The sequence below is a fragment of the Ixodes scapularis genome, unplaced genomic scaffold, assembly GCF_016920785.2.
Source record: "Ixodes scapularis isolate PalLabHiFi unplaced genomic scaffold, ASM1692078v2 PGA_scaffold4__175_contigs__length_147842914, whole genome shotgun sequence".
NCBI classification, from domain to species: domain Eukaryota; kingdom Metazoa; phylum Arthropoda; class Arachnida; order Ixodida; family Ixodidae; genus Ixodes; species Ixodes scapularis.
The window spans coordinates 385,847-411,183 of record NW_024609879.1 but is presented as its reverse complement, the minus strand read 5'-3'; the positions used below and the strand labels follow the sequence as shown (position 1 = coordinate 411,183).

At 44.5% G+C, this 25,337-nt stretch overlaps 1 protein-coding gene across 1 annotated transcript in view; it reads right to left on the bottom strand.

Annotated features, from left to right (window-relative positions):
- Window positions 1-25,337, bottom strand: part of LOC8037218 (bestrophin-4) — a 53,010-nt gene extending 27,673 nt beyond the window's left edge. Inside the window, exons 1-3 of the mRNA XM_029991544.4 lie at window positions 25,017-25,337; window positions 22,249-22,807; window positions 21,249-21,383 (exon numbers count right to left, since the gene is read on the bottom strand). Coding sequence (XP_029847404.1) covers window positions 21,249-21,383; window positions 22,249-22,427 — 314 coding nt within the window. The 5' untranslated portion in view covers window positions 22,428-22,807; window positions 25,017-25,337. The remainder of the gene's footprint in view (window positions 1-21,248; window positions 21,384-22,248; window positions 22,808-25,016) is intronic.

Below are 25,337 nucleotides of genomic sequence, written 5' to 3'. Positions count from 1 at the left end.
TTGGAGCTATAAAAAGTGGTATTTTAACTTTGTTAAAAGCGATTTTGTAAGAAACTCCAAATAGTGAACTTTCTGTATTTTTGTAGCAAAAGTTCCTCCATGATGTTATTTTAGCCAAGTTTATCTTCTCTTTATATGTTTCTTTGAAATCATAGCATTTTCTTTTATATAGTTGCTTGAGTTCTGTAATGTTGCATCGTTGATATCTTCTGCGTAACGCATTAGCTTTTATTCTGATTAGTTCTGAGTTCCCCATGGTGTAGTATGCTCACTATCTCTAACATTTCTTTCACAGCTTTTTATCCTTTTTGTTAAATTTATGATAAAAGTAATTTCTTCTCTGTTATATCCCCTGTTAAATTAGAGAAATAGATTTTAAACGGAAGTCATTTTTTCACCATAAAGTTCATAAAGTTTGGTTAGACCGTTCATTTTCTCCGTGGTTGAGTTTTTAATTTCATTAGGCCAAAAGAAATATATTAACGATCGCCTAAAGACTCTTTATCCATTATTTCCCAGTGTGATCTTTTATTTAGAAAATTCCCTGAAACAATCGTCAAGTCTATCCAACTTTCACCAATACTTGTTGGGAAGGTTGGTAGAGAATGTTTACTTGACGACGTAAAAATTCGGCTCGACCAAAGTTGGCGACATCCCTAGCTGCAACATATCTGTACAGAAGCTCAGCATCCAAACCTCGGAGAACAATGGTGCTACTGTAAAAAGGCACAAAATTTCCGGCGTCACAGAATTCGTCAGCGAGAAACATGTGCTCCTATAGACCAACTCATGTTTACAAACAAACCTGAGCGCCCCTAGCAAATGCCACCGGCGCCGTGCATGGGCAGTCATGCGCATGCAAAAATCGCTCATGCGCGAAGCGCATGCTGAAGCGCGCGCGCCGCGATCATAAGCTGCGAGATCCCGAAGGCCATGGTGCGATGGTGGACAAAAAGCTCGCCGTTGCCCATAAATAAATCATTCGAAGGCAATGTTGTCGGCGTCGATGTGAGTCCCCGTGCTCTTTTTCGCATTAGAATTGTTGATTTCACGTCTTCCTGGCAATGTCTGACTACTTTAGTGGCCTCAGCGAAATTAACGAGGCTCGTTACACCGCAAAACGTTGCGTGAATAATGTGACGTGCGGCGGTTCATTCGGCGTAGACGTCTCAGAACGATCACTAAGGCCTGATTCGCATGATGAGACTCTGCTTGCTATTTTCAGTCGCGACGTCGCTTGGGCTGCAAAAGCGGGGACCGTTGCTGAGATGGTCGACGTCGATACTAAAAATTGCAAGCAAAATCGAACCAAGTGAATCGGGCAAAACAATTAGTCGGTGATGGCCACTGGTAACAATGATCAACATCGTGTATCTACTGTTTACACAAAGACTACTTACCTCAACCTACCTTCAAACATAAAAATTCTTTTGAGGCCTGCACTTACTTCTTATCGCAATTACCAGGTCAATGTCTATGGGCCACTGTCTTTTGAACGAGCAGACGACAACAAACAGAGATGTTTGAAAGAGCAGACGACAGTTTGAACAATCAGGCAGCCATTTGAACTTGAAGATGCACTGAATGTATTCCACAGGTGAACCACCCGTGGAATACGTAGCGTTCATGTTGGAACAAAACGAATACATCTGACGACCACAAGTATCCGTGAATTCAACATAGTGTTCATGTTGGAACAAAACAAATAAATTTGACGACCACAAGTATCCGTGAATTCAACCCAAAGTCCTTCCCGCACAAGCAATCACAGTGCAACGGCATCTGGTTTTTATTTTTCACGGCACCTATCGATGTTCGCAAACGAACCAAGAAGGCAGAAAACATATGAAGGCTGACCTACAAACCTTTCCCGACTCTTTTGATACGGCCCCAGTCTCGGCATTTTGATGAGCAGTCAAGCTTTTGTCCGGTTTCTTTCAAAACAACACGGAATGCACGTCCCGCATGGCGACTTCCACCCACAGCCCCAGACCGGAAGTGCGCCCGACGCGCCACCACCGCGCCGTGACATAACAGAGATGAGTTTGTGTATAACTCAATGCAATTGCCTCGCAATGGCAAACATGGCGCAGGTATAACAGCGCACAACAACAAAGACTAGGGAAAGGAATGAACAACACAGGACATACTTTTACAGCGTTCCATATTGTTTGTTCCTCTCCAATTCCTCTTTCTTGGTACTGCATTGACATTATGTTTGACTTTCCCCAATTATCCCAGCTCTCAATTTTCTTAGTTTCTTCCATGTAGAAGTATCCTACAAGGGGTTCTGCCCCTTCCTTCAGTGTGGGTGAAGCCTCTTCTGCATATCTTAGGTTGCAAATGGTTCTTCCAGCACCCCGTGGGAACTTTCTGAGGGTTGTTTACAAATGCTGTCAAACAACAAAGTAGCTATGTTCATTTTTATTATATAGAATGTCATGATCCCAGAGTACTGGGGGGGTATCATGCGTGCTTGAATATCAAACTATATAATGCGAATAGATGTAGTAAAGAAGTGTTGGAGCTAGAAAAGTGGGAAACTTTTGACCAATTAGAAGTATACTACCGTAGAATAGTGCGCATCCGCCCATTCCACATTAAGCGACTACTGGTTGGAGCTGAGCAGTAATGAACACGGAAAATTTACAACCGCTGGACTGTCAACTACAGTACAGGCTTCTTCTTCCTTCACTACTCTCAGTATTTACAACTTAGATCGAAGCACTCTTCTTCCTTATTTACAACCTGCATTAACACCTTCCTCCTCTTCTTCTATACCTATTTACAAACATAAAGCTGCTTCGATCCCTTCAGGACCCCTGCAGAAACAGTTTTTCTCACTTGGAAGGTGCACTGACAGATTCTGCTTCTTTTTCATCGCTGGCCAATGCTTCAAGGATTTCACGCGCAATTTTTTGTTTCTTTTTTTCTAGGATCTTGACGTTTTTCAAGCTTGGAGTGCACCGGCATTCTCGACAGTGCACCGGTATATGTCCCCCTGCTGATATATTCCTTAACGAAGCAGCATGCTCCCTCGTCCGGTCATTGATGCAACGACCGGTTTGACCTATGTAGCATCGACCGCATGATAATGGAACATCAATGACCAGACAAGAGAGCATGCTGCTTTGTTAAGGAATATATCAGCAGGGGGACATCTACCGGTACACTGTCGAGAATGTCGGTGCACTCCAAGTTTGAAAAACTTCAAGATCCTAGAAAAAAACAAAGAAAACTTGCACATGAAATCCTTGAAGCATTGGCCATCGATGAAAAAGAAGAAGAATGTGTTAGTGCGCCTTCCTTGGCGCTGCATAAGTGAGAAAAACTGTTTCTGCGGGGGTCTTGAAGGGCTTGAAGCAGCTTTGTTTGTAAATAGGTATAGAAGAAGAGGAGGAACGTGTTAATGCAGGTTGTAAATAAGGAAGAAGAGTGCTTCGATCTAAGTTGTAAATACTGAGAGTAGTGAAGGAAGCCTGTACTGTAGTTGATAGTCCAGCGGTTGTAAATTTTCTGTGTTCATTACTGTTCAGCTGGCACCACCCAAGCACATTAAGCGCCCATTACCAAATTTGTAAGATCTGAGAAAATATATACAGTACATTTATATGTAAAATTGATGACCGGACAAGTGCCCATCCCCCATTTTTTTGCGATTATCTCCAGAGTATGAGTGGGCACTTGCCCGGTATTTTACGGCAAGACGTTTTAGAGTTTTTGGTATTGTGTAGGTTTCATTGTTAGATATCTTGGACTATTTTAGACAGTTTATTAGGAAACGGCTGTCTAGCATTTCAATAAAAAATATTTTGGGAAACCGGAAAAAAAAAAGTTTTTTAGAAACGTGTAATTGGTAACCGAAACCGTAAAAATTAAAACCGAAACAAAATCGATATCAGCAAGAAACAGTAATCATAACCGTAACCGAAACATTTTCTCTTTTGGTATGAGACCCTGCTTTAGGATTAAATAAATAAATAAACACCAACTGTGTGCCAGACTGTTCTGGCATACGGAAGAAATGAGTAAGGTTTTTGCTTTTAATTTATTCAAGATACCAAAAAAGCATTCTGACTCGGCTGTCTTTGAGGCGCTTGATATTGTTATTTGGTGGAGAATTCCAAAGTGGTATTCGCAGATTCGCAGAGTTGCTATTTGTTGTTTGACCTCTATCAATTTGTTAAATAATTCAAAGTGGTTTACTTAGTCTAATTTGAAGCCGAGACACTGCGACAGTCAAAGTGGTGCGTAAAATATGCAGTTCACTCATGTAATTTCGGAAATGGAAAGCAAAGTTCTCCTTGCCCTCTTTTTGAGGAAGCCCCAAGATTTATCCTAGCGTGGCAATGCCACTCAACGGGGAATCCTTGGGAGAATCCTGACCTTGACCGGCCCAAGCATTCATGGGCAACCTAGTCGCGCCCTAGGAGCTGGCGGCTCTGTCCGCCTAAAGACACTTCTAACGTGCTTTTCTGACTTCCGTTAAAAAAGGGACATATCTCGAATAATTGACAAAGTGGCCAACACCTGGTCTGCAGCCTTATGTTTTGTAACACTGTCTTTAATTATCTGGCAGCTTCCGGCAACAAGGGTTGACGGAAGTCAACCCCTGTTGCGCGAGTGCCTTCTGCGTCGCATTTAACTGATTATCCAGGATATGCCTAGAGAATTATGTGCACACTACAAGACGCAGTCAAACAAGCGCGTGTCAACGAGAAGCAGACGACTCCCCATCGTTCCACTTCTTAGACATGTGCTCTGGGGCTCCAGTATTGCTTCAACAGAGTTTGAATCAAGGAACCTAAAGAGGTTACTCCTGTTTTGAAGTCTGGATATGTTATGCAGGCTAACAGCTACCATCCCCCTAACAAACAGGATCTACACTCACCACACAAACTACCTTTTAGGTATTTTTTCCCTTAACCAGCAGGGTTCCCGTAAGGAAAGATCTTGGGAAACTTAGCTCTTTGAATTCATTAAAGACATACATGACAACATTCATTCGTGGGTACAGACTGATGCTATTTTTGTCCGATTTCCAAGGCACTTAAATGAGTCCCGCACCAGTGCTTACTTCAAAAAATTAAACTTCAAACATTCACCACTCTCTTTTCAACTGCATCTCAATCTGTGTGATCATTGCTCATCTCCAAAGAAATGGTTACACAAAAATTTAAAGACGTTTACGAATCTCTCTAATGCGAAATTAGAATGCACCTCTCGAGGAGGAGGGGAGGGTATGGAGAGGAGAGGATGCCCCTCCTCCCCATACCTTCCCTTCCTCCTCCTCCCCTCTCCTCCTCCCACAGTTTCCCCACTAAATTTAGCTGAAAAATTGACGCACGGGATCTTAACAGCAATTCAATTCCCTGCTAAATTTAGCAGGGAATCGAATTACTGTTGAGGTCACGCGACGTCAATTTTCCCGCTAAATCTAGCGGAGAAACTGAATTTCTTCATAGGTGATATGACAGCAAGTTATGCGACGTCATTTTCCCCGCTAAATTTAGCAGGGATTTGAATTGGTGTTGAGGTCACGTGACGTCAATTTTTTCGCTAGATTTTGCTCCGAAACTGTGAAACTGGCGCCTAAGAGCTGCGCTTTGAACAGTTGCAAAAACAAGGCATTCAAGTGGCTCACAAGCCAGTGTCCGCACTGGGACGGTTAATGCCAAGACCCAAAGAAAGAAAGCACAGGGCGTGGTATCCCATGCAAAGAGTACCATCTACAACACAAGAACGACACTTTGACCAACATTGATCCCTAAGTGCCTTGCCTTCGGTGTCTTGTCACAAGAACAGTGACCAAAACACCGCCTACTTAAGAAGAGCAAATAATCTTTTCTCATCTACAAATACCAAGAGGTACGACCTATAGCCACCCCTGAAGAAGGAGTCAAGTAGGCTTTAAAGCATTGGGACTTGTTTTCACGGTTCTGTGGTTGGGGAATTCTCATTTAATTTAATCTAGTCACCCTACCAGACAGATCTCTATCCAAGATATTTATAACAAATGGTTTTTAAAATAGGGGGCGGGTTATCTTTCGGAATTCTAGGGTAATTCTAATTTTTTTGAAATACGAGCGATATAAGAGCCAGATGCTTCCCCGTCAGGAAGCTGTAAGCAAGCACACTCATCCAGGGGAGCGGTATTGCTGAAAGTTTGTCACATAAACACAATCTATCCAATGCTGCTTGGGCCAAAAATGAGAGAAATGGGAGGAGTTCCCTGGCTAAGAGGGAGGTTCAGAATCTCCCGTGCATTTTAAGTTTTGGGTGTGGCAAGGAGACCACTCAATTTCGGGTGGTTGCGAAAGACGGCAGTGCCACTGATGCCAAAACGATCTTCTTGGAACCGTGGGCCAAGGAGGTTCAATGCCACGAATCACACGTGCCCCCAAAATTAGCTCGGGTTTCCAGCTAGAGCGAGTCATTCTCGGAATAGCAGATGCGCACACTTCTGAAGGAGTGCCTCGGGGGGTAAGCTGGCAGCTGGCCCAATTAGACTCTCGCAGAAAACCTGCCAAAGAATCAATGCCTTTTTCCACCTCCAGGAACCCAAAACTGATTGCCATTGAAATGATCTTCTGTACCCCAATCCATGGCTAACATACAGGAACCAACCAAAGCCCCAGAGATTTCTTGAAGCGGGTCATTTCTCCAAGAACAAATGCCTGTCCAACAAGATGGTGAACGCTGTGTCCTCCTTTGATCATTCCATCACACAGCTGCTATTGAAACCAAAAGCATACTTTGTATAAATGTGTTACTCATAATTCTCGATTGCAGTCATTTTAGGTCTTTTTTTAGTATGAGAAAGATTAGTGCTTTCCTCATTTAAAGATTTCCTGTCCTTAGGGGAGGGCTGACGCTATTTCCAAATAAATAAACTACCGTATGAATATTTTGAGCGGAGAGTGTTCTTTGACTGTCGCACATAATAAGAGGGTGAATACCGAATAGTAGCTATCAAATAGAATACCGAATCGAATTAAGAAAAAAATAGCCCAATATTGAATCGAATAGTGATTTTATTTGTAAGAATTTTTCAAAGTGTGTTGTGAATGTTCTATGTGCTGAATGGTGCAGAATATGCATTTGATGCGTAACAAAAGCTCAAAAGTAGAAAAGTTGCGGTAAAAAAGGCAGTTGCTGGGCACTAAAGTTTATTTTGAGATGCAATTTTAATGGCGCAAACATAATCTATCTATGCTAAGCATCATAGATAACCCGAAGCTACAGCCATGCGTGGCATTTCTTCTGCGTCAAAAGCACAACCTAACATTGTGACACGCCCTCTATCTCGGAAAAGGGGCGTATCGCGGTGCTTGCTCCCAATTTTCAGGACAAAAAAGGACATTTTATTTTATAAAAGTAAACAAATTAAATTTAACTAAATTAAACACTATTGATTCTGAATTTAAAAAAAAAACACATGTGGTTAGGACCATTGAACAGCCACTATGAACTGATCCCTGTTTAAGAAAGTCTAGACTTCAAAGAGACAGTTTGGGCTCAGACTGGTCGTAAGTGCACATGCGCTGTCTCCTGGAAAGAAGGGAAGCCAGCAGAAGAGCGACGATGTCTTTCATCAGCTTCTCGCAGTTGCTATCTCTAATTCTTTTTCCCTTCAGTTTTGTTCCCAACCCAAACTTGGAGCTTCCAAAACAATGACGCCGACAACTGGGCTGCTTTCATCGGCGTCTGTGATCATGCAGTTGCCGATTTCTGTGAGTGTGTCATACATATTAGGCACAGTGTGGAATTGCGGCCTCCCAAATATCTGCAAGCAGCACAAACGGGATGTTTTGGATGTGATTCAAGATTAAATTGTATCATGATGGTCATTAAATCTGTGTTGTAAAGTCTGTCGCACTTATTAAGACGTTTCTATCCAACATCAGTGCACTAGCATTGAGAGCAAAAACAGCTTTTTTTCAGCTCCCTGCCGACCGCGCCTCTTTCGACGAATATATTGAATATTTGAGAGACCCAATACTAGGAATTTCCAAATCAAATTATTCGGGAACTTACTATATCATTCGTATATTGTACATATATACAGGCGCTGCTGTGGTACGCAACATATCCAGCGCAAGCCACGATGACACCTGCAATCATAACAAGCGACGAAGATCACGGATGGCTACCAAGAGTGGACGGAATGCTATCGCACGGGCAGGCAACCATCGCGACCGTCATCTACTGCACCGAGCTTTTAAAAGGACCCACCCCCCGCGACAACTTCAGAGGGCACAACCGAGCCGAAAGAGGCACCTAAACTGTACCTACTTTTCCAACAGGTGAGTAGATACTCCTTTTGTAAAAGTTTTAAAAGTGACAACCGATTTGTCGTGGTTCTGCCATGCCCTCGAGTGTTTTTCGAAATATGTTCGGAATGTTGTAAATCACTCTTGTTGCTGCTGGCCGGGGATATCGAAGAAAATCCCGGTCCTGATTTTGAGGAAATGTTTAACCAGCTTCTTTTCGGTCAGAAAAAAATAAGTGAAGATATAAACGACATTAAGGAAAGTCAAGACCGTTTTCGCAAAGAGTTGGAAACAATAAACACTAAGGCTAGCCACTTAGACGAGTCACTACAAAAAGTGCAGCTGCACGAGGAAAAAATATCAAACCTCGAAGAAAGTGCTAAGAAGATGAGCGTCATTATCCAGACACAGCAGGAAGAGCTTGTCGATTTGGCAGACAGCAGCCGCTGGAACAACTTGATAGTGTTTGGGGTTCGCAAGAACCCTAGTGAAACCACAATGCTGATGTAAGAGAAAGCGTGCTACCTGACCTTTCTGAGAACCGCATGGGTGCTAACACAATTGAACGAATTCATAGACTTGGAAAAAAAAGTGCAAACAAAGCAAGACCAATTATTATAAAGTTTTATGACTATAACGATAAGCTTGAGGTGTTTAGAAATTTCCAAAAACTAAAAGGAACCAAAATATCGGTGTCTGACGATTCTTCCCAGGTCACCTTAAAAAAAGGAAAGCAATTCTGGGAGAGCGCAAGAGGCCACAGAGCTAAGGGGGTGAATGTTAGACTAGTCCACGATAAGATTCTGATCGATAAAGAAGCGTATTCTGGGGATGACGAAAATAATTGTAGGATAGAGCTCGCCCCAGGTGCAGCAAACCGAAGCACGTACGAATGACGGTCAAATCACTCGAGCAGGGAATTCAAGCTGATAAATGTGAACGCACATAGTCTTGCCAATAAAGTTGGGGATCTAGAACACTCGCTTATTCACTATGGTCCGGAGGTGGTTATAGCCAGTGAAACTTGGCTGCGCCCTGAAATAACAGATAGTCAACTGCTTCCCCCCAAATACAAAATGATGCGTAACAACAGCACTACATGTGGTGGGGGTGTTGCTATAATACTGAAAGTATTGACTTGGTTCGAAAGCCCGACATCCCAGATACCGGAGGAGCAAAATAAATTTCTGCGGTATTAATTTTATCGTTGGCGCTGTGTACAGGCGCCCCCAATTCCCCTGTCTCGTTCTTAGAGGCTATTCGAGACTACTTAATAAATCAGGCCAACTCTCGCGTCATTATTGCTAGGGATTTTAATCTTCCAGAAATATATTGGGATCAGCTGGAAACGGGGTCAACTGATGTAAAAAAACTCGAAAGTTCTTCTTGACATTGCGTTTGGAAATGGACTTGTACAGATTGTAAATGGGAATACGAGATGTGGCAAAACTGCAGAATCATTACTCAATCTTATTTTTCTTGATGGTCACGCGTCAGACTATACTAGTATCAGTAGAAGATGGCCTGTCGGATCATAAGCTTGTGTTGTTGCGCAGGAGAAACGTTTTACCGCAACGCAATAAAACCAAGTCACCCATCTACGTATGGGACTTCAGTAGAGCTGATGATGTAAGCATTTTGGATTATCTGGAGCTATCTTTGTGTGCATTTGATCGGGGGATGAATGTGAATTCTTTGTGGCTTCAGTTTAAAAGTATTCTCAACTACTGTCTGGAATGATTCGTTCCAAAAAGAATAAAATTTGTGCAAAAAAAAAACCCCTGGATAAAGTGCGAAATTATTCAACTAAAACGAAAAATAAAATGAAAGCGAAAAAATAAGACAAGAAATCAGAATGAAATTAACAGTCTTTCACAAACCTTGAAAGATAAGTTAGCGTAAGCAAATGAAAGCTACTACACAGGTACTCTAACACAATTCATGAAAATGTTGCCACGAAAGTTTTGGCGTCACCTCGCCCCATCCCGAGAGTCTTTAAAATACGTGCCCGTGAACAATGAAGTTATCTCTGACCCTAGCGAGGTGGCTTCCCAATATAAGGATTTTTTTCACTCTGTGTTTCTTGAGTCGCACTGTGATGCACAGTGTCTGGAAAACATGCTTGTGGAGGCGTCTCAGGCTGCATTGATATCTGTAAATCACAACCAGGTATTTTTTCTCTTTTGCTGAACATTGATAGTCATAAGTCTGAAGGGCCCGATAATGTTCCTAACAAATTTTTGAAATGATATGAGGAATGGGTGTCTGAATATCCAACAATCATGTTCCGCGCATCCTTGGCCCAACATACTCTTCCAACCGACTGGCTAACGACAAAAGTTACCCCGGTGCATAAAACTGGCACCAAACATGACATTGAACACTACCGTCCCATTTCCCTCACTTGCATCTGTTGCAAAATACTAGAGCATGTATTGTCGGGTTACCTCTTTGATTACTTTGAAAGTTTAAACGCTTTTAACCCAAACCAGCACGGATTCCAGCGGAGGCTATCGACAGTCAGACAACTAACAAAAACCATCCACGATTTTACGACTTTGCTGAATGAGAGGGGACAGATGGATGTAATCTGTCTAGACCTTTTGAAGGCTTTCGATCGCGTTCCACACGCACAACTCATTCAAAAGCTAGTAGACGCCGGTATAAATTTACAGGTATCGAGATGAATCGAAGCCTACCTCACTAATTATACTCATTTTGTAAAGTTAACGGTGCTAGATCTAATACACTAAAAGTCACGTCAAGCGTTCCCCAGGGGTCCGTGCTGGGACCGGTATTATTTTTAAGTTATATTAATGATATTGCAGACAACATTAGCTCTAAAGTTACCACTCGCTTATTCGCAGACGACTGCTTAATTTATTCCAGAATTGTGTGCCGTGAAGATCGAATCCCTTTGAACATAGTGTTAGAAACTATAAATGAGTGGTACAAACTGTCAAAAATGCAAATTAACCCCCAAAAAACTGTATTCTCAAGAATCACAAATAAGATTAAAAACGTGTTTGTTTTTGATTATGAACTTGATGGTGGTCCACTAGCGTTCGCCAGTAATTTTAAATACCTAGATGTAACCGTGTCTGGAGATATGAGCTGGAAATCCCATATCGACAACTTGGCAAGCACCACTGAAAACAAATTGCGGTTCTTGGGACGTAACCTTACAATAGTAACAGAGAAAGCAAAATTTACTGCCTACTTAACATTTGTATGCCCTATCTTGGAATATGCGAGCACCGTGTGGGACCCATACAGAAAAAAAACAGACTGAAAAATTAGAAAAGGTACAAAGGCGAACTGCCAGATTTATCACATCCAGATACCGAAGGACTGGGTCTGTCAGTGCGATGCTCACCCAACTAAACTTGCCGCCATTGGAGAGTAGCCAGATTAAAACTGCTGTATTTGATTCAAAACAAAAGGTTAAACACAGATTCGCTGCGATATTTAAAGTCTCGCCCTACTAGAGGACTTAAGGGCGGTCGTACCGAAATGCTGATGCCGATGAAAATCCAGATCGACATTTTTAAATATTCTTTTTTCGAGGACCATAGCTGAGAGGAACAACCTGCCGCAAGATGCTTTTGCATGTGAAACTGTTGAAGGTTCTGAAGCCGGCCTGAGAAGCCTCACCCAACAACACATATAATGTATTTTTCTTTCATTTTCTTTTCTGTGTTCTTTAGTTTGCTTAGGTATATTTATATATGTTTAAATGCATCTGTCTGAATCATTCATGTGCTTATCATTCGTGGAAGTGTGCTTTACAAATTTGGTTATTTTACTAATAACCCACTCCTGTAACGGCCAATAGGCCAACAGTATGAATAAACATTCGCACAGCCCTAATTAATTAACAAAATACAAAAACACTGTCTGGTGACAGGTTCAGTATCAAAGGCACCTTTGATAACACTCTTTTGCACACACAGCCCCAGCAAAAGGTAACGTTGGAAGTGGATCCTGTACGGCAGGGTTTGTACAGGGTCACAACAATTCCATTGTTTTCAAGGATAAGCACATAATACAACATTCGTTGGTTCTACAACTGAAAAATAATTTCAACACATTACATGCGCTTTTTGTTGCTTTTCTGCACAAAATCATATTTTACAAATGTGCTAATGGAGACTCGATGCGAGCTCCTGCAGCTTTCTTTGTTGGGCTTCTTCTTTTTGCTATTTTTCTTTGGCTCTTCATGACTTGGAAATGTGTGCTGTCACTTTTTGCTCATTTCTTTTTTTTTCAGCAAGAAGTAGTCAAATGAGCACCTGTTGCTTTCTTTGTGTTATGCTATTGTTCTTTCGCTCAATGTTGCATGTTTCTGGCTGCCAATTCTTCCAAGTGCCGCCCTCTGTGATCGGAATGTTCAGGATGTAGCGTACCACTTTGGCCCGATTAGAACTCCTCAGAGCGTCTGCTCCTGTTGCAGGGGTTGCTGGGACGTCAGAGGCTCAGACTGGCTCTGATTGGAACGATAGTGCCGTGAGGTCTACCCACTGTCCTTCGATCAGAGCCAACCAGAGCTCGGTGTTCTGACGTCGCAGCAACCGCCGCAAAAGAAGCAAACTTAGGCTGCCTCCGCATAACCGTCAGTCATTAAAAATTGCACTTCCCGGCTATTGTGTTACCTTTCATGTTAATTGTAATCGTGTTGCGCGAAACTAAAATAAAAAAAAAGAAACAATAATCACGGGGGAAAAAATATTTTTTGGGGGGGGTTAATATTTTTGCTACAAAATGGGCGAAAAAAAAAATTTATTTTGAGACACACTTGTCCTAATGAGGTAAAAAAAAGATTGGTTTTCGTAGGTTAGGTTAGGGCTAACTGGTTCAACATACAAAATATATAGAGTAGAAGAGACAGCGCTGCACTGACAACTGTCACTTTACTTAAAAATATAAGAGAAGAAAGAAGCGGGGGAAGTTACACCAAGAAAATGAAAGACAGTAATGGAAGGAACAGGATAAAAGACGACAAGAAATATTAAAGCCATTAAACTAAAATTCTACGTCCCGTGTTATTCCACAGTACAGTCAAAGCGATGGCTGCTACACGTCATGGCCAAGTCGTTTGGCACTGGCGTCACGTTCACACGTTGTGGGGTGCGTGAACAAAAGCGTTTGGAACGAAAGAGACATCTGGCCATCTTGTTCCCGAAGATTTCTTTTTCTTCTCTCAGAGTGTGAGAAAGTGCATCCCTGGCACGAGCTCTTGGCATTGACAGTGCTACGGCGCCATTTTGCTATCGGCCATTTCTTTTGCAGAGTGCAGGGCCCATTGAGACACGGGCCTTGTGCACCATTTTACGCTACTTGAAAGACATCGAGGGGTGTAGTCTACAAAGAATGGCATCTCCCTAAACAGACGGAGGCAACAAAGTCAAAGCTAAGGCGCAGTGGAACCGGATCTCGTGGGCAATCATTTTCAAGAATTTAGCAACTTCAACAACCCCTGTGACAACTACGATGGACAGTAATAGGAGAATATTTCCAGTGGTGGGAAGAGATCACAACAGCTATCCCTGTAAAATCAAAGATCCACCAAAACTAGAAAATCACGTCACATCTCGTGTAGGGCGGTGGAGGTACAGACCCCTTACTTAAAAAGTTACGCCCTCTTTCAGTCCATCAGGAAATACTGCGAAGTGGCGTGCGCAAAAAACGCTGAGACTTTAACCGATATAATACTCATTTCGAAGGACAGGATTGATAGTGCACGTCACTCTGGCATCCTCTACAAAGCCCCACGTTTTGGTCCCACGTGAACGCAGTGTGGGCAATATGGGTCGCCCACAGTCCCACCTTGGATATGCATGTGAGGGCAAAGTTGGGCACACCTGGGCAACTCCCAAAATATGGAGAATCTTTACTGCACCTTCTGGAAATTCAACGCAAGTCATCGGCTCAACTTGATACGGAATCACCGATGATTGTAATTCTAAGCACGAGTAAGAAATTTTAGGTTAGCTAAAATTTACTACTAGCTTATTACTCGGTGTGTAAGTTGAGAAGGCCGTTTTAGGTGGGGTGAAATTTTTTACGCGGAGTACTGAATTTGGGAGGCAATTCGAAACACAATCGTCAAAATGTCGTGTCTGTTCTAAAACTCAATGTCTGTAGACGGCTCAAGCTGGTTATGGATCCCGATTACCTGTCCAACAAGATTTTATATGGAAATGTGCAGTTCCTTTTTTTTGTTCCATTTCATACACTTAGAATGCCCAATTTTTCATTGGCATTTCAAGTCGAGACATTTTATTGATTCATCAAAATAGTAATATTTCTAGTAGGCCCAAGGGGAAATAGGCCCTGCAAAAATTTTCATAGAGGTTTCTTTGAAGGCGTGTCCGAACTACAGGGGGCGCTATTGTACGAGGACGGTCCGATAAGTACTTAGCCTCACCGCCCAATGGCGCCACTATCGCGAGAGAAATTTACTATCGTGTAGCACATTCTCGTAGACGACTACTATCAAAATTTCAACCAAATCGGACTTGTAGTTTTGTTTTGACCGCATGTGGAAGCGGGCGTGTCCGCGAATTTTAGAAAAATGGAAAAAGAGCAATATTGGTCGGCGATTCAATTCTTGTTTTTTTGAAGGGAAATCGCGCAGTGAAATCAAAGAGCGCTTCGATGCTGTGTACGGTGACTCTTTTCCTTCGATGGCGACCGTCAAAAATTGGTTTAACGAGTTTCAATGTGGTCGCACGTCAGTTTTTGATGAGTCACGCCCAAGTGCCCTGAAAATGGCTACCACAGAGGATATTGTGACAAAAATCCATGATCTCATATTGGCAGACCGCTGATTGAAGGTGCACGAGATAGCCGAGACAGTAGACATCTCAAAAGACTGCGTGGGTCATATCTACGGTGTGCATTTTCCGGTTTTAACCGAAAAACACCGATAAACATCCGTCGGTGACGAAAATATAAAATCGGTTAAAACCGAAAAACACCGGTGGTTGGATATTTTCGCCCTGGTTAAAACCGAAAAACACCAGGCGCTGCTAGTTTCCGACCTAGCGAAACCCTTTCCCCGTAAAGGTTCGTCAAACGTGTTATCTCGTGGATCCTGCTTTCTTGCAGTGTTTATACATGGCTTGCAGGTGGCGTCAGTCCGCCCTCCTTTCTGGGGGTCAAAAGCGTCTAGTGAACGCAGTGGAAGCTAAGCTCTCATACGCCTTTCCCCCATTGTGTCTCCCATGGTTCCCTTTTGGGGAAAAATTAACACAGTGGAGGGTAGGCTCTCACGTGCCTTTTCCTCATTGTGTCTGGCCAAGTGATGTCGGTGCAAGCCATGTATTCAGAGGTTGCTGTGGTTCCTGGAAGAGAATGCCAACGTCCGTGTCGTACAAGAGCGTGTGTTTTCATAATTGCGGGTTGCGAACCGCAAGGAACGTGCTGCCATGACGGCAGTACGTTCCTTGCGTGCAGATGCAAGCAAGAAAGCTTGCATCTACTATAATAACCAAGTGTGAGAAATAGTGGCTTCCTAGAGAAGAAGTGTAAGAACTATGTGAAAAAAATTGGAACTCTCTGTCTGTGATCAATCGCTTTTTTTCACCGATAATCACCGATTTTAGCCTCGTCGTGAGACGTTCCACCGAAATACACCGGTGTTTTGAAAATAAATAAACACCGAAAAACATCCGCCGATTTTTCTCACAAATAAACACCGGAAAGTACACACCCTAGTCATATCCTGCATGAAATTTTGGGCATGAGAAAGCTGTCGGCGCAATGGGTGCCGCGTTTGCTCACTCCGGACAACAACCGCAACTGTGAGACCACTTCAGAGCAGTGTTTGACTCTGTTTAAGCGCAATCCGAAAGAGTTTCTGCGTCGTTTCGTGACCGTCGACGAAACATGGATCTACTGGTACACACCAGAGACCAAGGAACAGTCGAAACAGTGGACTTCAACCAGCGAACGTGCTCCGAAGAAGGCGAAGACTGTCCTAACGGCTGGAAAGGCGATGGCCACCGTTTTCTCGGACTCACAAGGAGTGATCTACATCGACTACCTGGATAATTGCAAAACGGTCACAGGGCTGTACTATGCCGAATTATTGGGCCGATTTAACACCGAATCGCAGAAAAAAACGGCCCCATTTGGCGAAGAAAAAAGTGCTCTTCCACCATGATGAACATTTGTTGTTTTGTGAAAGTGGGTTGTCCAAGATAAAAACATGCGCCTACAATTCTACAAATGAGAGCAGCAATATTATAAAAACATTTCACTTCTTGGCTCGCTCTTACGCACATGAAACAATACAAGCTTTTGCAGGAGGTAACACAGGCAATAAATGCAGCTAGAGCAGCTTAGCTATAACAGTAAACAAGATGCATCAACGTGCTTCCACAACAGACGACGTCGCGGTATCAATACGTGTCGAGAATTTCGGTCACACGGTGGCAACACGGTTTAATCTCGAGGAAAATAGCTATGTACTGTAGAATACCGCGCATCCGCCCATTCCACATTAAGCGCCCATCCCCAAATTTGTAAGATCTGAGAAAATACGCACAGTACCTTGATATGTAAAAATTGATGACCGGACAAGCGCCCATCCCCCATTTTCTAGTGATTATCTCCAAAGTTTGAGTGGGCGCTTGCCCGGTATTTTACGGTACTACCTATTTGGAGTACAGGGTGTCCCCAAAGAAACTAAAATTTTTTTCACCGCAAGAAAGAAAGAAAAGCTATGCGTTCTGAATACTCAGTCTCTGTCCAAATATGGTGATAGTGGTCCAGACCAGATGCCAAGGTTTCAGAGCATTCTTCATCAGTTATAAGTTATTTTTCTTAAAGTTGCAATGGGAAAATGGGGCTTGCAGTGATGTGATTGGCCTCAGCCGTTTTGGAGCACCTTTCGGAGCAGCCAAAACAATGTTTTGAAGCAGCAAAAGTGGCCTTGGGAGCAGCCAAAACAGCGTTTTGGAGCAACATAAGTGGCTTTCGGAGCAGCTAAAACAGTCTTTCGAAGCAGCAAAAGTGACTTTTGAAGCAGATATTCTTATAAAAATAAAAATATTTGTTTCAGGAGCTGGACAAATAAAGGACATTTTGCTCGCCGCAATGAACAAATTATGGTCAAGTTTGTCCACCTGGGAGTCCTTCAACGTGTAACTGAAATGCCAATGACATGACACATTTTGCAATGCTTCCATTAAATGATACATATATATGTACCCGCTATAGGTAAATAAGAACCAAACTGCACATATTAAAATTTATTTGAAAAGGACCAGCTTAGTAGTAAATAGCACAGCATTAGGTTGACTAGTTCTATAATGAATGGAAGCAGCCTCCAACTGATGAAACACGTAACTACTGCAGTGCAGTGCGAAATCGTCCCGCGAGCGGAGATGGCTGTTCAATCAGAACCACGTCACTCCGCTCCATCGCCAACTGGTTCCCAAAATTGTGTGCAAAATGTAACTGTCCAGCATACGACAAAAAAAAAAGTCCAGCGGCATACTTGCCATGCCGGCAGACGAAATACAAGATATGCACACAGAAAAAGAAAAAAAACAAAACACTTGAGCACTTTGATGCAAGATATTGCGAGCCAGGGTCAAAGAGTTCTTGGAGTGCTTTGTGCAACGACTGAACTCCAGACAAACAAGCGCGTTGTGTGGGTTCAGCGTGCAGACATTGCCTTCTTTGCTTTCACTCACTTCTCTTCAACTTTCTTTCGCGGCAGATTTTTCACATAACCGGGGTCCCTCTCGAAACAAATCCCAGCAAGAGAAACCTAGGTAATCAATACGTCGACACAGCAGGGTTAATGAGGGATTTTTGTAGTAGCATAAGGTTTAAAGAAGAACAGGAATGTTGATGAAGATGCGGTGGTATTTACGTTTCAGTTTAGAGAGCGCCACATCTGCAGCGACGTGGGGACGCCACATCTGCAGCGACGTGGGGACGCCACAACCGATGTCGCGTGACCACGGTGAGCAGGGACCAAATAGAGTTTTCCCACGGCCGTTGCTTTCAGGAGCGAGCGCTTCAGCTCACAAAGTAACTCCCGCCATGCAAAAACATGGTTTCGCTTCACAGCATGACGGCATGGCTGGTACCCGGGGGCACCCATGCGTCGGAGCGTCTGCACACGCCTGCGTCTATCGGTGAAAATTTTTTTAAAAGACGCGAGACCAGTGCTGTTAATCTTTGCGGTCGTTTTTTCCCCGATTTCTATTGGAAAATTCCCTAGATTTTCAGAAAATGTTTATTTGCGTCAATATTGAGATTATCGTTATGTAGTAGCTTAAGAATAGATTCCTGTAGTTGGGTGGTCATTTAAGTATTAAATTTGCTTCGTTAAAACCTTTTTACATTATTAAACTTAGTTGCTTTGTCCTTGTGTGCCTGCCACCCGCACCGCACCCTTCCCCCCTCCCCTCCCTCCCCCTCCCCCCCCCCCTTACTGGTGATTATCTCTGGCTCCGACAATATACAAAAAAGCCTTTTTCCCGCTGCCGGCATGAGGAGGAAAAAGGGAAAAAAACGTGTCTCTAAAACCCTCTGAAACCCATTGAAAAACAATCCCTAGATTTGAAGAAATTTCCCTTTGCCCCTAAACGATGATGGAAATCCCTAGATCTAGGGGAAAATCCTTTAAGGTTGGCAGCACCGCGCGACACAACGAAAGCGCGAAACGAGAGACTACTGATCTCAATGACAATTGCTGGATCGCGCTTCCCGCTCCCACAAGTGAAGCCACCGGACGCAACCTTGCTGGGATACGATTTGCGGTTTTGCCAGCATTTTACTGCAGTTTTCCAGTATGCTGTAAACATATTTGCTACTTGTTCGCCGAAGAAGTTTTTTAAGACCCTGTCTACCGTTGAGACTTGCTGTTGTGAACACATAGAAAATTTCTTGAAAGCGCAGTACCGCAGGAAAAAGGCACAACTCGTCAAAAGCAAGTTTCGCCGGTCTGGCAGCATGTTCAAAGCTTCCTTGACACGCCGAAGTGCCGTGTCTCTGTGCCTTCCCACGCTTAGATACCGACCAAGAATCGACGCCGTGTGAAAGTGTTTTGCGAGTGCAATATGCGTGAATCCGTACGTATCCAAAGGTACAACTCGTCGAAAGCAAGTGTAGCCGGTCTTGCGGCGTGATCACAGCTTCCTTGGCACGCCGAGTGCTGCATCTCTGTGCCTTCGCACGCTTGGATACCGATTAGGAATCGACGCTGCACCAAAGTTCTGAACGTGTGTCGCGCGCAGATGCCTTTAGATCATTTATATATATATATATATATATATCGGCTTCGGAGTTCTGGATCAGGGCCGTAACCAGGGGGGGATAGGGGGTTCTGACCCCCCCCCCCCGAAATTTTTTTCTGGGTACGGCCCTGGTCGGTGCACAGGCAGCCAGCCGATTTTAATCTCCACCTCTGCGCACGCGCAGTGGCGCCGGTCGGCTACCGGGTACCAAACCGGGACCGGTTCGCCGGTTTGCTGTAACTCTCCATTATATGCCACCGATGCACTTGATTCATAGGCGAAAATAAGACAACAGACACTTTCAAAATGGCCGCCGTTGTCCCCGAAAACCCCCCCCCGAAATTTTTTTCTGGGTACGGCCCTGTTCTGGATCGTCCAGCTGTTCCGGTGAGTTGCTATCAATAATGGGGAATGGGGGGGAGATCTGTATGTGTTCTTATGTGCTATTAACCATGGCTATGTTCCAAATCTACTCTAATGGATCACATGGGAGCACGAATAGAGCCAAGCTGTGGAGCAAGGAGGGTTTTCGAAGGCAAAAGTACAAGATGGCGAGAATAAAAATCTTTGAAGCACGGCCCATATGGTCGTGTGCAATCTGCTGACCAATCACAATTATGCGAGCCGCGCTCAAACGTCAAGTGCAATTAAGTAGGTTCATGATGAGCCAGCACTGATCAGTGATGAGGAGCTGTTTTGCACAGTCTTCTGTAAATCGTCTAAGGACGAAAAAAAGACATATTTTCCCCCCCTCTTCCGCCGCTACTGGACGCTGGAATAAACTTGTTTCTGGACTGCGAGTGCCGCAAGTATACAGTCGTCAGAGTAAAGTAAGACGCTGATCCAGAGGCACATATGGCTTCACGCACATTGCACTCGTAAAACACATCCACACGGCGTCGATTGTTGGTCGGTATCCAAGTGTGCGAAGGCACAGATACATGGCACTTCGGCGTGCCAATTAAGCTCTAAACACGCCGCCAGACCGGCGAAACTCGCTTTCGACGAGTTGTGGTTTTTTCCTGGCGTGCTGTGTTTTTGTAAAATTTTCTGTGTGTTCACACCGGCAAGTCTCAACAATGCATTGAGTCTTAAAAACTTCTTCGGCAAATGACGACGAACGAGTAGAAAACGTGTCTACAGCACGCTGGAAAACCACAGCAAAAGGCTAGCAAAACCGCAAACTGTATCCCAGCAAGGTTGCCGTCCGGTGGCTTCACTCGCGCTGCAGCGAACGAGCGGGGAGTGAGATCAATGCGAGAAACGGCGAGAAAAACCGGATGAATGATTGATGTAGGGTACTTTGTGTCGGGCGGCCGCTTGCGCCACCTAGGTTACGCGTGCTCAATCACGGTACTCAGTTTAGTTTCGGTTTTGAAAGGCGACCAAAATTGGTCGTTTAGCGCAGGCTTGGTGCAGATTACCCATAATTTGGCAAAATGTAGCAGGATGTAGCAGGGTTAGCCCCTTGGCGCAGCAATCACATCACTGGGCTTGTTGTCAGTGGCTAATATCATCCAACTCTATGTGTTTGTGGGCTTCATACCCCTATTTTCCCATTGAAAATTTCTGAAACTTTTGAATGAGAAACTTGGTATCTGGTCTGGATCGCTAGCACTAAATCTGGGTAAAAAGTGAGTGCTTTGCAGTTTTGGAGGACAGGTGAGACTTTGTTGCCAGTGAGAGGCAAGACCAGGAGTACAAGAAGCTGACTCACTTGTCCGGCCAGGGCACGCTGAGGTACTGCTGCCACCAGCGGCCGACCACAATGGACACGTAGAAGCCCAGCACAAAGGACAGCGGGATCAGGTCCGTGAACTTCTCGCAGTACTTGGCCAGACTCTCAAAGACCCTGGGGGAGGCATACACTCCTACACCCATAAGACAACCATTGCCTCCCTTCGCTACAAGAACTCCCTATTTGAGCTACTCCTTCCCTGCCATATATTGATATCTGCCTACACTTCTTTACCTTCATTTTCGCAGCAGGCCACTTTGCACGCATTTGCCCACAAAAGCTGCGTGAAGTTGCGTGTTTAAAGAGAGGAAAATGTTACCGGTCAGTTTATATTTTTATAAACTAAGTAATATAACCTTTTGATGCAGCCCGTTCCACCTAAGAGTCATTCAGACACCTCTCCTTCCTACACTGCAACTTTCTCTACTTAAAACTTTTAGACCACATTTTTTTCTTTTAATATTTAGCTTTCTCTAAAGCTTTTCTCAAATTACCTCGTTAATCGTTCAAATTCCCAGTAATCGCTTTAAAATTCCCATTTCTCTTTTCACCGAAATTGGGACCAAAATTTCCCCGAAAAAGGAAAAATTCCTTTCGTGGAACATCACTGGTCAAAAGGGCCTCCACGCACAAAGCAGCAAAAAACATAGCCACATGATGTGGCTGGTGTTAGAAATGCTGCTTTACCGTTGAGATTTTACACGGCATGGCACCACCTTCAGATAGGACTTGATGCCCATCCGTGTAAATGTTGACACGTTGGCTTCATTCGATGGATGTTTTGGGTCGATGCACTCGAGTCGCATTCAAGGAAACGCGTCAGAAATTCCCTGCCCGTTGTAAAACTAAAGCTTGAAGAACCCTAATGCTGAAAACATCCAAGACATATATCAGAAGCTTCATGCATGGACAAAGTTTTACTTGAAACAAAATTAACAAATGAGAGAAGGCTGCCAAAGAAAATACAGGACATACTCACATCTTTTGATCGTCGTTGAGGATGTGCCGATAGAGCGCACTGAGAGTGAAGTAAAGTGTACAGAAGATGATCATCTCTCGGTAGAGAAGCTTGTAGATGCTGCCGCGCCAGCGCAGCAGCAATTTGGCGAACCCACACAGCCGGGCCTCAGAAACGTTGAGTGAGTATGTGATCGTCATGGTGATGCAGTGTTTTAACCCCACTGGCTTAGCAGCACAGCACCTCTGCAACTGCCTTTCGGCTGACTCAGCAAGTTTTTTTGGTGAGAACCAAATCACTCGGAAACTGGGTTTTTTAAGGTTCGGGTTTCACGGCTTGCGAATGCTCTTCAGCGGGATTTTGCACGCTGTAGCCATGAGCAGTGTTCAGCATTATTTTGCTGGAGGCTGGTCTATCTTGGCAGATAGCTTCAGCAACCGTGGATTGAGGGAGATTCAGGCAGATGTCTTGCAAACGGAAGTGTTGTGATGCACCTCTTCTGTTTGACCAGGAGCCCTCCCGATTGGTTGTTGATTTAGCTGCCCAGTGCAGCTATCTTGTCTTTCAGAACTAGCTGACACTGCAACAGACAAGCAAGGTTTAGTCTTAGTTTTGAAACCCTTGAGCGAGAAATTCTAAACACACAATGTTTCCATTTCCTTAAAACAGTGAGTGACTTTGGGCTGGGCAGTATCACAAATCTCAAAGATACCTTCAAGTATCTGTATCTCTGTAACAAGATACTTTTCAAAAATTCAGTGTTGGGTAAAGTAGACCTAAATACAGAAAGATCCATTGGTGGATTCTTCGGACACGCATTAGCATGACCCTTGGAAACGCAACACATGTCCCCCTTTGGGAAACGCTAACTTTGACCCCTTCACTTTTTTTGTTTGTCTTTCTCTTTCACTTCCCTTATTTATTGCTGCCCCTTTTTAGCCTCATTATGGGGTCAGTGTTAGCATTTTCCGAAGGGGGACATGTGAGGCGTTTCCCAACGGCCATGCTAACAGATTCCTCAGGAATCCACCAATGGATCTTCCAGCAATTTTTTTCGCCCCTTTTTTTGTACTCTGCCTGTCAGAGTATGTCGACATCCTTAGGTACGGTCATCCATATCACTCGCGGAAAGGACAATATCCATACCAATCGTGGAGTGAACCACATCCATCCATCTACACATAGAAACATTACAGCCCACGCATCGCTACCACGGAAACACAAAGCGAAGAACAACCGGCGACACCAGAACTGAGCACGCCCGCATTCCACCGCACCGCAGTGCAACACCTCTCGGATAACAAGGCCGTAGCTCTAAATGAGATGGCGTCATCAGAGAACGCTGGGCACAGATTGGACACGACGACTGCGTCAAGGTTGGGCTCACACTTGACTCAGAGCACTGATGCAACACGCCAGCGGCATCCATACTGCTTAAAAGGATACTACAACGAAATTTCTGCGCTCATCTTTTGGTCTATATGTGTTCAAAGGACCAGTATCACATCAAACATACCAATATCTTGTTTAAAAAGTCTCGAAAAGGAAGTTTAAATGAATTAAACAATTAGCAAAGAGCATCTGGTGGATGTCGCCAACGCCTCGTTTGTAATGCCCGTCTAGGAACCTTGGCAGGTAGTGAGGGTTACTGTCTCGCCTCCGGCCACAACGAGAGAAGAGGGGAAGGAAGAACTCCCCTCTTCCCGAGAATTCCTTTTGTGTGTCCCAGAAGTCGCTATTGTCCCCCTACAAGACTATAGAAGATTAACCCGTCACTCAAAATTCGCACAAAAGCAGCCGCTTCGGTGGCTGCAACGACTAGGCCTTCCTCTCGATGTCAGCCTCGCCGTAGCTTTGCTCGTCCCGAGACGAACTACGTCACGATTGCGTTGGATGTCACGTGGTTTCCACTGGCTACACCGAGCGCTTGCCAGAGTGGGCCGTTTATAACGAAAATTACAGCCACCAGGCTCAAAATACAAACGCGAGATTGTCATTTACGGATATTGTGGATCATATTGAACCTATTAACAAGATGAATATATTTCAAATTTGGTTGAAGTATCAACAACTAGCTTGATAATCATTAAGTAAAAAAAACAGTGTACACTTGTTTGAATATTGCTGTTTTCTTGTCCCGTGTGTGCAGGGACACGAGTCAAGCTTCCAATCGCAAGCTTCTTGACCGGTGTCCTGGGCAAAAATATGCCCTAATCAAGTTCAGAGACTGTAGCGCAGCCTACCAGCGCGCCGTCGGCTTTCCAGCAGCGCACCAGAGTTTAACAATAAGTACCCTTTAAAGGAAACTCGAAACACGTCCAGAATTCCGTTCGACGCTCTTCGCATGTCTAAAGAAGTGCCAACGCAACGTAAAGGCTGCGTACGTTGCGCGTGTCACTGCTTTCCTCCTCGCAAACCAAAACCGGGCGGTTTGTTTGTTTCCCCGTCCGACGGACGCAGTGGAAGACCGGCACGAAGACAACGGTTGGATCGTGCAGTGCAGCGCTGCAAGGCCATTTTTCACGCGCCTAGGCCTAAAGCTCGTACATTTCGATTCTAGCAGGGATATGAGGAAGCTGACAGCCCGAATGGCTTCTGCTAGGCAACGCCGCGGTACGGTGGCTGTCTCGAGCGCGGCAGCAGCCGCCCCGCACGAGTCGGAATGACGCCGAAAACACTTGGAACAAAGACCCGTTCGTTTTCAAACGTCCGAGATGAGCCGCACTGATGGCGTTGGCCATAATGCACGCCGGACGGACCGTCGAGCTTGGCCACGAGGGTACACTCACCGTTCGAAGTTATTCCACCATTCTATGGTGACGTTGGTCGTGGGCGGCATTCCTGGCCTTCCGACTCAGCGATCGGAACACGGAATCGGCGGATCTCGGCGGAGACGGGCGCGCGGATCGCCCAGATGTAACGCTCGCCGAAGTCGTGGGACGCCTCTCGAGAGCGCCTTACATCCGTAGGTGATCGACGTTGGCACTCACTGACTCAAGTCGGAGGCTGTGTGGCTGTGTTGGCAAGCTTTATCGAGCGCCGCTGTTACCATGCCGGCGCTGACTGCCTAGCCAGCCCAGTGAGCCAGCCTAGCCGTACGGCAAGTACTT